At 42.0% G+C, this 14,433-nt stretch overlaps 1 protein-coding gene across 1 annotated transcript; it reads left to right on the plus strand.

The window, feature by feature from the left end:
- The first annotated feature begins 3,437 nt into the window (after positions 1–3,437).
- On the plus strand, positions 3,438–14,089 carry LOC120706489 (disease resistance protein Pik-2-like). The gene is made up of 3 exons (XM_039991153.1): positions 3,438–3,729; positions 10,920–11,588; positions 12,338–14,089. The coding sequence occupies exons 1-2, from the start codon at positions 3,529–3,531 to the stop codon at positions 11,400–11,402; spliced, it is 684 nt and encodes a 227-aa protein (XP_039847087.1). The 5' UTR covers positions 3,438–3,528; the 3' UTR covers positions 11,403–11,588; positions 12,338–14,089.
- The last annotated feature ends 344 nt before the right edge of the window (positions 14,090–14,433 follow it).

Here is a 14,433-nt window from a genome sequence, read left to right on the forward strand (position 1 = left end):
CCATTGGACGAAATTTAGTCAGCTCTGTGTCCAGCAGCTCTGAGTTCCTATTTTTTAATTGAAATTTGAACACCTTATGATGTTTTGCACAATAACAAATAGCATATTATTTTTGTAGTCCAAGGTTTCTTGTGCTTAGGGGTAAATTTGTTTGCAAAACATTTACCTAAAGTAATTTTTTATATATGTAAAAGATGTGGCAGAACGTTGACTTGGAAAAATTCTAAGTCTTGCCATTACAAGTGGCTCATTTTGGATGTATATAAAAAAATAATTTAGGTAAAATCTTTGGAAAAAATTTACCCCTAAGTACAGGGAACATTGGACTACAAAAATGTGTCATTTGTTTTTTGTGCAAAACATCATAGAGGTGTTCGAATTTCAATTCAAAAACAGGACAGTTGTTGGACATAGAGCTAACTAAATTTCATCTAACGGGTAGACAAAAACTAAACTTTGTCATGTCCCACGAAAATTATCTTGTTTATGCATTTTCGTACGCTGCTTCGATGAAATATTGTATTTTTGTCCTCTGGATAGATGAAGTTTAGATTTCGTCTTCGGGGCAGACGGAAGGGACCTAATTTTGGTATTTTGCAAAATTAGAGTATTATTTTATAACTAAAGTATAATTTTGTAATAAAAAATAAAAAATTCCTCTACAACCACTAAAAGCACGACTATAACCCGCTATTCCTGTAGCAGCATGTGAATTATAGATGTCGAATTCTTAACCAGCAAGAGATTAATTTGATTGTATAGGCAATAGTGGTCTATGATCTAAAGAGTTGTAACTGCAAAACGCATAAGTTTCATCAAGAGCTATAATTTTGATATCAATGTCATCTCAATACAAAGTTATATGAAATTTTTATGACTTCTTAAATGCGGTGTGTGCAGATGAAAGAAGACACAGACATGGCAAATCCCGCCAAGACCACTTGTGGGTGGAGAGCGGTGATTCCTGTTTTGTACGGATTTTAAATTAATAAGGATCTTTGAACAGGTTTTCAACAAGCCTTTAGAGACGTTCAAAATTTGCAAATAGAGCCTTCCTTTCTCCCATTATTTTTAGGTTTCTTTTTTTTTTGTCTCTGCAGGACTGTATTTCTTTTTAGGACTTGTTTGGGAGGGCTTATTTCAGCTTCAGTTTTTACCTATTTTCACAAATTGAGGTACCGTAGCATGACTGCATGAGTCTAAATTGAAATAGATTTTGGGTGAAGCTACTTTTGTTTCTTCACCAGCTATAGTAAAAAGCTTTTCTAGTGAAATCGTTTTGGTAGAAGTCCTTGCAAACAACCCTTAGGAGTCAATATGTTGAACTAATCTCTCGCCTTCTCTCTATTCTAACTAAATGACATTTTTCTTCCTTCAAAGTCCTATGCTCAGTGATATCCAACGCGCCCCATGGTGTATTCATGTGTTTTCCACACGTACGACTTCATTTTCCATGTGACATCCAAATTAAATGGCGCTTACCCCATGGGCACACTTTTATGCTAACTTGCTCACAAGCAGAATTCAAACGTAGACGGGCAATATTAAAGGGCATATATGCAAAATGAACAAAGTTTGAGTGCTTTATTTTTGCCTTTAGTAGCCTTACAATGAAGTTTTGCCACGCCACAGACTCACTCTCCAAAAAAAAAGTACTTTGGGTGGGCAAGATGAGGTCGATGGTCTAACAAATACATTATTAGCACTAATTAATCTACGTAAGCCGTCGGAATAAAAAGTGACATGTTTGTTCGTCCTATTTTATTTTGTGGTAGCTGGCGTGCACAAGCATTAAGGGTCGGATCGGATGCATTATGATGAATGTCATGAGGTTCATGAACAACTTCAATAATAGAATTTGTTAAAGTTTGTTATACTGTTAAAATAATCTCCGGTTCTCCACCTCATATAAAAGATACAATAAAAAACATATCTATGATAATCTAATTATCTAATTATTATATACTCTCCAATGACCCACCGTTTGATTTGCGTGTGAGAGCGAAAGGAGAGGTGAGCCTAGAATAGATTGGCTTCTAGAGTAGTTAGCTTTTTCCCCATCTTCTCTCCCACTCCCTCCTGTATAGTCAAAAGTCGATTAATAAACTACACTCTCTTGCAGTGTGCTGACACTGACTACCGGTGCGGGATCCAAAGCGTGGGTAGCTGTAAGCGCCATGCGCCTGCCTATATACTGCATGCCGTACCCCGCGAGGAGCGGCTCTTGTGAGCTGTCACTCCAAGTAGAAAGCAACACCACTAAAGTCAATGTCGGTACCTGTATCAGACATACCCCACTCCGACTGCAGTAAGACAGGATTCGCGTAGTCATTCATAACTACGTCTAAACGGGCGGAGCAGCCGGGTCCCAGGGGGTCAGGCTCTCACCTCACCGGACCAACGGCCCCGGACCCGTTCCCCGCTCTGTGAACGGGTCCGGTGACGCCACGTGTTCCTGAGGAGGGAAGCTCCGCACCAGCAGCCGAGGGCGCGGACCCCCATAGGGGTCCGGGACCTCCCCGCGTCCGTCTGGACCTCCCACGCGCGTAGAACCAATAGACCGCCGGGGCGGGGTCCGGGGGCGCCACGTGTCCCGCAGGCGCGGGCGCGAGCGCGAGTCTTCCGCTGGAAGACTCACCCACCCACCGCATTCAATGCGGGTGGTTGAGGTGTGCTCTGCCGCCGCGGCACGCGGGGCAGCTTTTGTCAGGCCTCACTGTAGACCGCATATTACCGAGGTATACAGTGCAGTCGCATGCGCCGCATCCGCGTAGAGCCCGTCTGCCGCATTAAATGGATACGACGGCACGACACCTTTTCATCATACTGCCTACGCCGCAAGTTACATGGCCCGTTCAGCTACGCGGCAGGCTACACCGCAAGCTACGCCCTGGCGCCGTTTCGACAAGACAGGGCATGGCTATGCCGGACGGAAGATTCCCACGGGCAAAACAAAGAAATCCAGGAATGAGATCTCCGTCTCCTGCAACGCCATAATGTCTGTACAATATGTTATTTTATACTATATCGTTGGGCCCATCTATCGGGGACTCAACGGCCATGTACGCGCCTCCCTTGAGACATAAAAGGGAGGCGCTCGCTGCACACTCTAGACTCTCTAAGGCCAGGGGAAGGCAGACACAATACAAGCTCGGATTCACTCTAAATAATCCCGTTCTCAACATCTTGTGAGCACAAGCAATACAACATACAGTGGACATAGGATATTACGCTCCGGCGGCCCGAACCACTCTAAACCTGCTATGTTCATCGTGTTCTTACATCTAAATTAGGATAATCCTAACTACCCCGAGTACTCACCCTCTGGGTTTAGACGGGTGCACTTACACCACCCGACTGTGGGTTTGCACACCGCGACAGTCAACTTCAACTAGCTAGCTAGCTAGAGAGGCGGCGGGCTGTCGTTACTCGTTAGACCCGCCGACGCCGCGCCGGGCGCCGCCCAAAGAGAGGCGGAGCAGTGAGTTTAATCGGCTGAGGGCTGAGCCGCTGAGGCGATCGATCGAGATGGAGCTCGCCGCGGTCAGCACAGCCTATAGCGCCATGGGGATGCTCCTGGGGAAGCTCGGGGACTTGGTCGCCCAAAAGTACGCGCTGCTGGGGGGCGTGCGCGACGAGATCCAGGAGCTTAAGGACGAGCTCGAGAGCATGACCGCCTGCTACTGCGACGTTGCCGGATTCGGCGACGACGACAGGCAGAAGGAGCAGGTGCGTGTGGGACAACACTGAAGTCTTGCAGCTCCTTTTGCCCATTCGGTTTCATGGAAGCCATATATTTGGGATATCCTGTTCTTGTTCCTACTCCCGCATTCTCTTCCCTTCATTTTTCTCCTCAAATTTTCATAGGGGCTTAGACGGGTTCCATGAGATTCTCGGTGGCAGGGTGGATTCCAGCCCCGCCCAACTCACGTTGAATCCGCCACTCAGTGGCGGAGCCGGGGGGGGGGGGGGGGGGGGGGGGGCTGGCAGGGGCCATGGCCCCATGCTTGTTGTAAGTCTACTATAATATATATATATATATATATATATAATGATGATTGTATAAATATAAAAATTAAAGAATACACTAATCTAGTGTAGACATATAAAAATGATTTTTATTTATTACTTGTGTCAATATATTTTAACTATATATTTCACAAAGTATGATCTTTGAGTAATCATTATCATTTTTAGTCTTTTAGCTGATATAATTTGTTTATACCTAACTTTTTAGATATCATGAATAGTTAATAAATATATTCTTATGTCAACTTAACTCTGGTTTCTAAATATCCAAACATTTAATCCTAGTTTACTTTCGCCGCCCGCTACTCCCGCAACGATGCCCCAAGACCTTGCCACCCGACGCTCAACACGTGGCCCCACCATGACCCTATCTCGCAATGTCCCCTTACTTTGTTAGGAGTATAGCACCCATGTGGCGCCCCTCACTCCTAGCCTCTTTTTCTATGACCATCACTTAATAATATCAACACTTAAGATTGGCTCCACACGACAAGAGTTTGTACCAAAATTATTTTTCGAGCAGGCAAGGGATCGGTATCTCACCCACCTACGAGCCTATTGTCCTAAAAAAAAGTCTATTGTCGCACTACGAGCGTGTTCATTTTATCTTATCACTTGGCCCCCCTATCATTGAATCCTGGCTCCGCCACTGCCGCCACTAATCTATATATTATACCTATATTACTAAAGCGAGCAAGGTTTCTATCCCAATTTTTGGTTTGGTATGTTGGTTTGGTCCGGTCCATCTGTGTTATTGACAGATGGGACTTAATCCATCCCGTATAAAAAATCAGACCAATCCCTCCATCCATGACTCGATCACATAGATCTCTACAAATTAAAACATGAGAACACCAATATTAATTTTGTCCGTAGCAACGCACTGACATAATAGCCTAGTAATATTAATAATACTAGAGTTTTCACTTCGACGTGCGGTAACGTTCGCTCATGCTCTCCTGGTCTTGTTTCGACTTGCACCTACAGGTGGATTAGAATAACCCAAAACAATTGGAAACCTTATCTATAGTATATTAGTAACATCTTTCTAAGACCTTATTTGATTAGGACGAGCTTGAGGGGAAATTTATTCATTTCCCACTCTGATCCATAGTTCAAATAGGTTTATTCAAACAAAACCTAGTTAGTGGAATTGCATATGTTTAACCTTAAATATAGAAAATGACACGTTAATATTTGAGAAACAAACGTCTCCATCATTAGTTTAGTACTCCCTCCGTTTCAAATCATAGGCCGTTTGACTTTTTGACTTCAAATTTGACCACTCATCTTTTTAACCTCAAGTTTGACCATTTGTCTTATTCAAAAATTTGTGCACAATATCACTTTTTTTGTTGTGGCTTACTTTATCAATACAGGTTCTTCCAGAACAATATTATCCTAGACGCTAAACGGTAAACAGTTGGTTACCCTTTGTTTACCGTTTAAACGGTTTAGACGGTGTTTAAACGATTTAAACGGTTTTGTACTGTATCACTAATATGCATTAAAAAATCTAATAATCAAACAAGATCACATATTTGTGTCGATAAAACAATCAAATATTCTAATAAAATACATATTTATGCATGCAACAAATTAAATAGATATGTTAAAGCAATTAAACTTCAAGTATACATATTAATGTATGTAAAATATACATAGTTATGCAGGTAACGAATTAAGTATACATATATATGTAAGAAAAAATCAAGTTTATCCATGTTCTAATACCTAAACAGCCCATTTAGGCGGTCCAGACCCGTTTCAGATCATCCCATGTAGCTTGTTTAGGCCGTTTATAACCATTTACAGTTTAGCCGGCCGTTTAGAACCAAAACAAAATAGATGCCCTTTATTTACCTTTTAATTTCTATTTAAACAGTGTTAAGGCGAACACTGTTCAAGAATGACTTAAATCCGGCTATGTTTGCGTAAATTTTTTGAATAAGATGAGTGGTCAAACTTAGAATTAAAAAATCAAAATGACCTATAATTTGCAACGGAGGAAGTGGCTATTATTATAACGGTGTAGAGCTAATGAAAAGGTATCTGGACTTAAATATATAGTAAAAGATCATAAGAAATAGGATAAAAAAATCATGAGCGAATAGAAGACCAAAAAGTTGCCCAATTGATACCCAATGATGTTTCTGCGGGCGCCCGTGAGTTTCAAAACTCACGGGCGATTTCCCTCACGCACGCCATCCAGCTCCCCCTCCCCCTTCCCTTTTCCCCCCTTTCCCCCCTTATCCCTTTCCTCTCCTCCCTCTCTCTTTTGCTCCCAGATCCAGCGGGGAGACCTCCCCAGGAGGAGCAGTGCGGCGGCGGCAGTGGGCACCCGCAGCGTCGGGTGTGGAGGGGATGCGGAAGCAGCGGCGGGGTGGCGCTAGGGCGGAGGTGGCGCGGCGCCGGGGAGGTGGTGGCGCTGCACCGGAGGAGGAGGTGGCGTGGCGGCGGCAGGGGCGGTGGCGCGGCACCGGAGGAGGAGGTGGCGTGGCGGCGGCGGGGGCCGTGGCGGGGAGGCGCAGCGCGGCGGCGGAGGTGGCACGGCGACGGAGGAGGTGGTGGCGCGGCGGCGGCAGGGGTGGCGGCAGGGAGGCGCGACGCGGGGTAGGAGGTGGCGCGGCGCCGGAGGAGGAGGTGGCGTGGCAGCGGCGGGGAGGCGCCGGTGTTGGGGAGATGCTTTTTTTCGTTTTTAATTTTTGATGTTACAAAAATTTTGAGCTCGAGTTTTTTTTTTGCATACAAAAATTTTTACCCGAGTTTTTTCGGATTTTGGGATGGAAAAGTTTTTCTACCTGAGTTTTTTTTGTTTGGTTGTCAATTTTTTTCTCAAAAATTTCTCTTCAAACTTTTTCTCATCAAATTTTTTCCCTCTTTTCTATCTCTCAACTGAAAATTTTCTTTGAAATTTTTGTCACAAAATGACAAAAAAGTTACTAAAAAAGGAAGAAGAAACTTTGGTCGAAAATCGACCGTAGGGATGCCCCCTGACCACAATGAATAGACTCGCATTATTTCAACCTCCCTAAAGTTTTATTAATAGCAAAATGTATGGATGGTCTGTCTCCTAGTATCGTTCACATCTCTAAACTCTCAAATTTCTACACACAAATCCTGCACTAAAAGAGGATATGCTAGCCTGGCAACGTCGCGGGTTATCCCTAGACGGTTCAGAATTTAGGAATCACAAGTATTTTTGCAAAAAATCCTTCTATTTATTAAAAATCAACCCGCAGTCCAAGAAAATCCCTAATGTTTATAACCTATCTAGCTTCGCTTAAATCAACCTGCGGTCCGACGGCCCTCTAATTTTGTTTGCAGTGGATTCTGCAAAAATTAACCCATGGTCTGTCTTTGTTAATTTCTCAAAATAAGCATTGGATTTTCACAAAATGAGCTTGCAGACCAACTCTTCTCTTCATCAATTTATAAAATAGACTTCTTTTTTCTCACGAAATTACTCCACAACTCCTTTTCCCACTGTTTCACAAAAGAATCTGATTTCCCCCTAAAATCAATCCATGCCCCACCTCATGACACGTTATTCTTGAAAAAAGAACATACATATCTTACACAACTAACCCGCCACAATCTGACAGTGGCGGACCTAGCAGGGTAGCGCAATAGTCCTAGGACTACCCTAAGTCTTGTGATTCCCTTTAGTACTTATTAATAATTTAACAAACTTTTGTATAAAACATAGGAAATATTACACATGTAGTTGTTAAGACTACCCAAGATTAAATCTTGGTTCCCCCACTGCAATCTGAGACCCTATTTTTTTAATGAAAAAAACATATGAACCCTATAGCAATACCTCATTTCTAATTCTAACACTACTTCCATAAATAAAATACCACGTCAACACAAGATCCTATTTTGCTAAAAATATAATACCATACCACCGTTCTATGGTTTTTCATGCTACCTCCATAATAATGTGACATATTTTAATATAACCCCTACTTTCTTAAAGAAAATACATCATGTCCATTAATTGCCAAATCTCATGATTGAAATTCGAACTCTCCTCGTTTCACAATTACATTAAGCTTCAGTCTAATTATGCTCCACCCTCCATAAAAAATAAGTGTCCTCCTTATCTCACCACAATAAACACAAAAAATATCATAGTTCCGTTTCGATACCCAAAATAATATATTATTTAAATAATAATGTCACAACAATAGAGTGCTCAAAATATATACCAAGTGCAACAACATGCTGTAAACCATGACACCTATGCGAAAATGACGAAGCGGTGGATTCTTCTTACCTGCATTGCTTTAAAGAAATTGTACATTTGCCTAAATATAATAATTACTATATACATGAACTAAAATCTGTATCAACTACAATACTGCAACACAAAATACGAACCCTGCACAGCATAATCGTGCGCCTTTCTAGTATATTTTAAAGTGCCCTACCTTATCTAGGAATATCATCTGTGTCCTTAAACTATCTACGTGCATTTAGTCTAAACTGCGAGAGGAACTCCCCCGGTTCTCGCGCTAGATCTCACCCCTTCGTACCACCATTTCCCTATTCTCTCTTCTAGCAGCCCACGCCGGCGCCTTTCCCTGATCAAGCATCAGGTGACACCGCAACAAGTCCTCATTCACCCTACGTGATCACCAGCACATGATGGTCGGGATCCGTGATGGCGACAAGTGAGTAAGGCCACTCTCAATAAGAGTTTCATTAGAAGTTCGGTAAGCATTAAATAACATTATATGTCATATTATCAATTTTGCTAATATGACAATATCATTATAAGGAGAAATGAGGAAGAGCTTGATGATCTAGAAATCTAACAGTTATCAAGTTCTCAATTTTAAAATCTATGCACCAACACTAGCCTAAGAAGCAAGCCACCAAAGGTTCGTGACAAACTTGGGGGGACCTTCGAGGACAAGTTCAGGAACTTGTTTTTTTAATAATTATAAGGACAAGCTCCCACCTCATTTGAACTAGCAAAAAGATAGTTTAACAGTTTACATTGTATCTCTATATATGATTCATGAATTAAAAGAGAGCCAACGAGCGTGGCCACATTGCGGGCAATTCCTATCCATCAGATCAGCCGACCGGACAACCCGCATCATGTGTTTTCCAATCATTTTGCAAAAAGTCCTCGTATTTTAGAGAAATCGACCTGCGGTCTGACCACTCTTAGGAAATTTTGCAAAAAAACACTCAACTTTTCTCGAAATCTACCCGTAGTTTAACATTCCAGGTTCAAGGAAAATCTTAAGTTCTCATATAATCAACCCGGCGGCCTCATCCTCTCTCAGGATTTTTTTAGTAATTTTTTTGGATTTTAATTAAATCAAACTACAACCGTTTCATCTATTACTTCTACACAAGTACGTACAATTTGAACACCGAAGCGTGTTGGAATCAAAAGTTGCTCAATATAAAATTTGATCAAAAATTCAAAAACTACAAAGATGAACCAGGTGCCAAGTCGCCAAGTCAAACCAAACCACATCTAAACTGGCAACCTAACAGAAGCTAACCATTAAGTTACATCATCTCAGAAACTCTCACGCACCCGGCCAGCTTCAAGATCGACCAGTGCTCCAGTATTTTATCTTTTTTTTTCATCTCCTTCGTCATGGTCTCGCAATTAAAAATATCTTCATTCAGATCATCCAGTTTCTGCTCCTCTTCCTTGACCAGTTATGATCTTCAGGTTCTTCATTCTCTTTTCTTATTAAGCAACACCATTTCCATTAGCTTGCGCAAGTCATCACTAGAATTAACAATCTTCCTGGATTCTTCGCAATTTCCTCCAACTTGGTGATCACTTCCAGAAGAGCCACCACTGAGCGAGTGCGACAGAGAAAACACTCCAGCTTCTCACCATATAGGAATGATGTTCAGCCAAACAAAACCCATATTGTCCAGATTTTATCCTGAAACACACGCCATCCTTAGTTTTAACAGCCCCCCATAACCAGCTGAACCAATCATATTCACAACATCATATTCTTATTACAAAGCCATAATTTAGCTACACACTCAAAATCCTCTCATATATTGTCTTTTAAGAAAATCCTCTCCTATCTTGATATCAAGAACCTCATAAAGAATTAACTTCGGCATCTTTTGCTACAACACATTCAAAAAATATATGAACAATTGACACTCTTTGAGCACAAAATAAGCAATAACATGTTGTCTCCGCTGGGATTTTTTTTTTTGACAAAAGCCACAGTAAAAAAATGAACTCTAGTTGTACATGGATTTTATATACCACAGTGTGCGAACTGGAAAATAACATCTCTAAAGTTAATCACCTTAAGTACCAGAAGAATTGAATTGACAAATCAAGGCATCCCCATCACCAAAGAAAAACAAAATTGACCTTTATTCTGAAAAAACTCATCCCACACATCCATTAACCTTTGATCTAAACATCTTCTGTAGGTGCAGGTCAAATTGATTCCATCCCAAAGCTCAAAAATAATAGTAGATGTTTCATTGTAAGAAAATTGGAGTTGAGTTTTCTAAGATAGGTGGGCAGGATCTACTAGGTTGTGAAGTGATGCTCTCTAATGGTTGCGCCCCTGTATTATATGGGTATTATTTAGGAGTAAGGGATCGGCGTAGATCATGAAAATATTGAAGAACTACAGATCTGTGTTGATCTAATCATCTATGATTAGAGGAAAACCAATAGCAAGAACACAATACACAAGTATAGACATAGTCCATATTAATGTTTCCTATGTGATAAGGGCATGAACACCCCCCCCCACACACACACAAAGTCAATGAATATGAGGATCGTAGGAGTCAAGCTCATATACATGAAGTCATGAATGCTCATTGTTTCGGTGCTTGTTTACTAATAAAACTACAATTAATATCTGCAGATGAGGACTTGGATGAAGCAAGTTAGGGAGATCGGTTATGATGCAGAGGACCGCATCGATATTTTCTTGCATCACCTGAGCAAGCACTCAGGAGACAGCAGAGGACTAGCAAGGCAGGTATACAAAATACTCAACTTCTCAAGGACACTGAAAGTTCGACTCAAATTGGCCACTGAGATCCAGAGCCTCAAATCACGTGCCCAGAAGGTTAGCGAGCGGAGGCTGAGGTACAAGCAGCTCGATGCCGTGGACATTCCAGACAACTTGGCCAGCTCGATGCCGCTGGTTGGGATTGCTGAAAATAAACAAAAAGTCATTAACTTATTAAATAAAGATGACATGCAACTTCGGGTAATTTCGATTGTTGGGATTGGTGGCCTAGGTAAGACCACCCTTGCGATGACTGTTTTATACAGTGGAGAAGAGACAGAGTCAAATCCTCTCCGGACAGCCCAACATTCTAATACGTGCTGGGCAGCCTAACATTCAAATCCGCGCTGCTGTGCCTGTGTCTAAGACCTATGATCTCCGGGCAGTTCTAGAGTACACTGTGAGGGAACTTCACCGAACACCCATTGCGCAAGATGAAGATCCCCTCATTAAAGGCATTGGATCCTGGGACATACCAAAGCTAATCGAAAGGTCTCGAAAACACTTGGAAGATAAAAGGTTACTGGCTTACTGCTATTTTCCTCTCTTCATTAGCAGAATAAAATTGTGTCTGAAAACTAGTGGGTGTTCACTAGTTCCTTATCTTATAAATGATCAGTAAAAAGTTATTGAACTATGTTTCGAAAACTGTTGACATGTTTTGTAACAAAGGTTCAGACATTGTTTCTAGGTTTCTGAAAATTGTTGAAGCAGGTTTTCAGAAAGTGATGGTCCAGTATTTGATTTATTGCTATTTTTAAAAGAAAAGTAGGAAATTGCCCAGATTTTGAGGAATATTGAGGATACGAATGTTCACCGGATAAAGCGTCCCTAGAACCTCTCTCTTGACACTGCATTGCACGTTATAGTCTTTGAATGCATGCATTATATACTTGGCTAAGCAATTAGACAGCTTAGATTATTTTTCGAGGATATACTTGAAGACGAGAAAAGAAGGATATTTCCAATGAGTGGCAATAACTAATGATAAATTTATAATTCTTGGTAATGAAGCTTCCATATTGTTGACTTGTTTACTTTAACAGTGGAACAACATAGATTTTATGAGTAAAAAAGTGGGCAAAACAATACTGTTTGTATCATGTAACAATAGGGGATGATGTGGTTCTTGAATCAATCTTTTTCTAGATTTAGTCACTGATGAAAACTTTCAAATAAATTATGTTTTTCCTTTCATGAAGAAATATCTGTGAACTTGTAATTCAATTTTGCTAGCTAAATTGCTAATCTTTCCTCTCCATGTTTAGGTACTTGATCATTATTGACGATGTGTGGCACTCTACAGCATGGGAACAGTTGAGGGTAGCTTTCCCTGATAATGGAAAAGGAAGCAGAATAGTAGTTACTACACGTAGTGACGAGGTCGCAAGAAGTTGTTCATCATCCAATGGTGATGTCTATAAAATGGAGGCCTTAACAGAAGCAGATTCCAGGACATTGTTATTCAAGACAATGTTCGGGTCAGAGACAATCCCATCCGCATATCAACATTTGCTGCCCTCCAAACTGGAGGTAGTTTGCAATGCCATATTTAAGAAAAGTGGTGGTTTGCCCCTAGCCATAGTAAGCATAGGAGGAATGCTAGCTCAAAGGAAAAATGAGCCAGTGGATAATTGGGAAAAAGTAATTGAAAGAATACCTTCTGAATTGCAAAAGGACAAAATGTTAGACGGAATGAGAAGGATTCTCTCCCTTAGCTACAATGATTTGCCGTACCACATGAAAGCTTGCTTCTTATACCTAAGTGTTTTTCCAGAGGATCATGAAATCAGAAGAGGACCATTGGTTAGAAGATGGGAAGCGGAAGGATTCATCAGTGAAGTACACAGTTTGAGCTTGGAAGAGATTGCTAAGGATTATTTCGATGGATTTGTCAGTAGAAGCGTTGTGGCTCCTGAACAGCTCACTAGCAGTGGCGAGGTCAGGAGTTTCAAGGTTCATGACATAATGCTGGACATCATCACTGCCAAATCTACCCAAGAGAATCTCATGTCAGCACTTGGGAATCACCAGCACAGCACAATAGGGCATGACAAGACTCGGCGGATTTCTATCCAACCAGGCAGCAGGGACAATTATTTCTCGAGAAGAGGAAGCTTACGCCATGTCCGTTCTTTGACAATTATGGGCAGCACAGAGAAACCAAAGGACATCATTTTCAGCAAGTTGAAACTTTTAAGGGTATTAGATCTCGAAGGGTGCCGCTGGTCATTAAGTGATAAAGATTGGAAGGAGATCTGCAAGCTGTCTCTACTGAGGTATCTCAGCATTAGAAGGACAGGTAACGAGCGACTACCAAGCAAGCTAGGGAAACTTAAAGGATTGGTGACACTGGATGTGAGGCAAACTAAAGTAACACACTTTCCCAAGAGCATCACTCAGCTTCAGAATCTACAGCATCTACTGGCAAGTGAATATGTCCATTACACAAGGACGCACAGTGTGAAGCATTTGGCGTACAAGAAGGAAGTTGTGAAGATACCACATGGCTTGAGTAAAATGAAAGCCCTCAAGAGGATTTCTTATGTAGATGTCAAAGGGAAGGGCCTTGAAGCACTGCAAGAAGTGGCAAAACTGTCCCAGTTAACCAGGCTGTGTGCAATGCAGACCGATCCATATGCAAGTTGGGGAGACTTTAGCGATACCTTGAGCGATTTGAACAACTCTCTTCGCTATCTGTCAGTTATGCAAGATGAAGGCAACTGTAACATACCAGGGCAGCTCCCCTTCTTGGAGCGTGTAAGGTCACCCCCTATGTTCCTTCACAGCCTGCACTTGTTGGGAAGGTTGGGTTCTTTACCTCCATGGTTTCCATGCCTCAGCAAGTTAGCCAGCCTATCACTCCGACACAGCTACTTAGGACCGGAGATGATAGATGTGCTGGGGAGGCTTCCGAGCCTTGTCTCTCTCAAGTTATACGATGGTTCATACACGGGGACTGAATTAAGATTCGCAAGTCATCAGTTCCCTGTGCTGAAACAACTTGTTATAGACAACCTACCAATGTTGAAGTTCTAGGATCACACAGTGCACGGATCGAGTAGGATTTCTTTCTCTTTTCTTGATCTGAGTACAAAAGGAGTCCTAGATCTAGAACATAGAGTACACAGGAAGGGAGAAGTAGAGACCATCACCACCGGTGGAACTTGAAGCGGCCATCTCTGGTTTGTTGATGGAGATCCGCTCAAGGGCGGCGACGAGCGGTGCAGAGGAGTCGTGGGCGTAGCGCCGGAGTCGAGGACGGTGGCAGCGACGTCGATGGATTAGCATCGACGGCGGCGGCGGTGAGTCTTCCCGCTGCTCCAGCGCCCCCTCCAGATCGGCTAGGGTTTAGGGAATGTGG

Source organism: Panicum virgatum, chromosome 5K, assembly GCF_016808335.1.
Source record: "Panicum virgatum strain AP13 chromosome 5K, P.virgatum_v5, whole genome shotgun sequence".
In the NCBI taxonomy this organism is placed as follows: domain Eukaryota; kingdom Viridiplantae; phylum Streptophyta; class Magnoliopsida; order Poales; family Poaceae; genus Panicum; species Panicum virgatum.

What these genes read in the sequence shown, in the direction of transcription:
- LOC120706489 (XM_039991153.1), top strand. Translation starts at nt 3,529, where the DNA reads ATGGAGCTCGCCGCGGTCAGCACAGCCTATAGCGCCATGGGGATGCTC. An exon ending in ACGACAGGCAGAAGGAGCAG is followed by an intron (nt 3,730 to 10,919) that starts GTGCGTGTGGGA and finishes TAATATCTGCAG; the next exon opens with ATGAGGACTTGGATGAAGCA.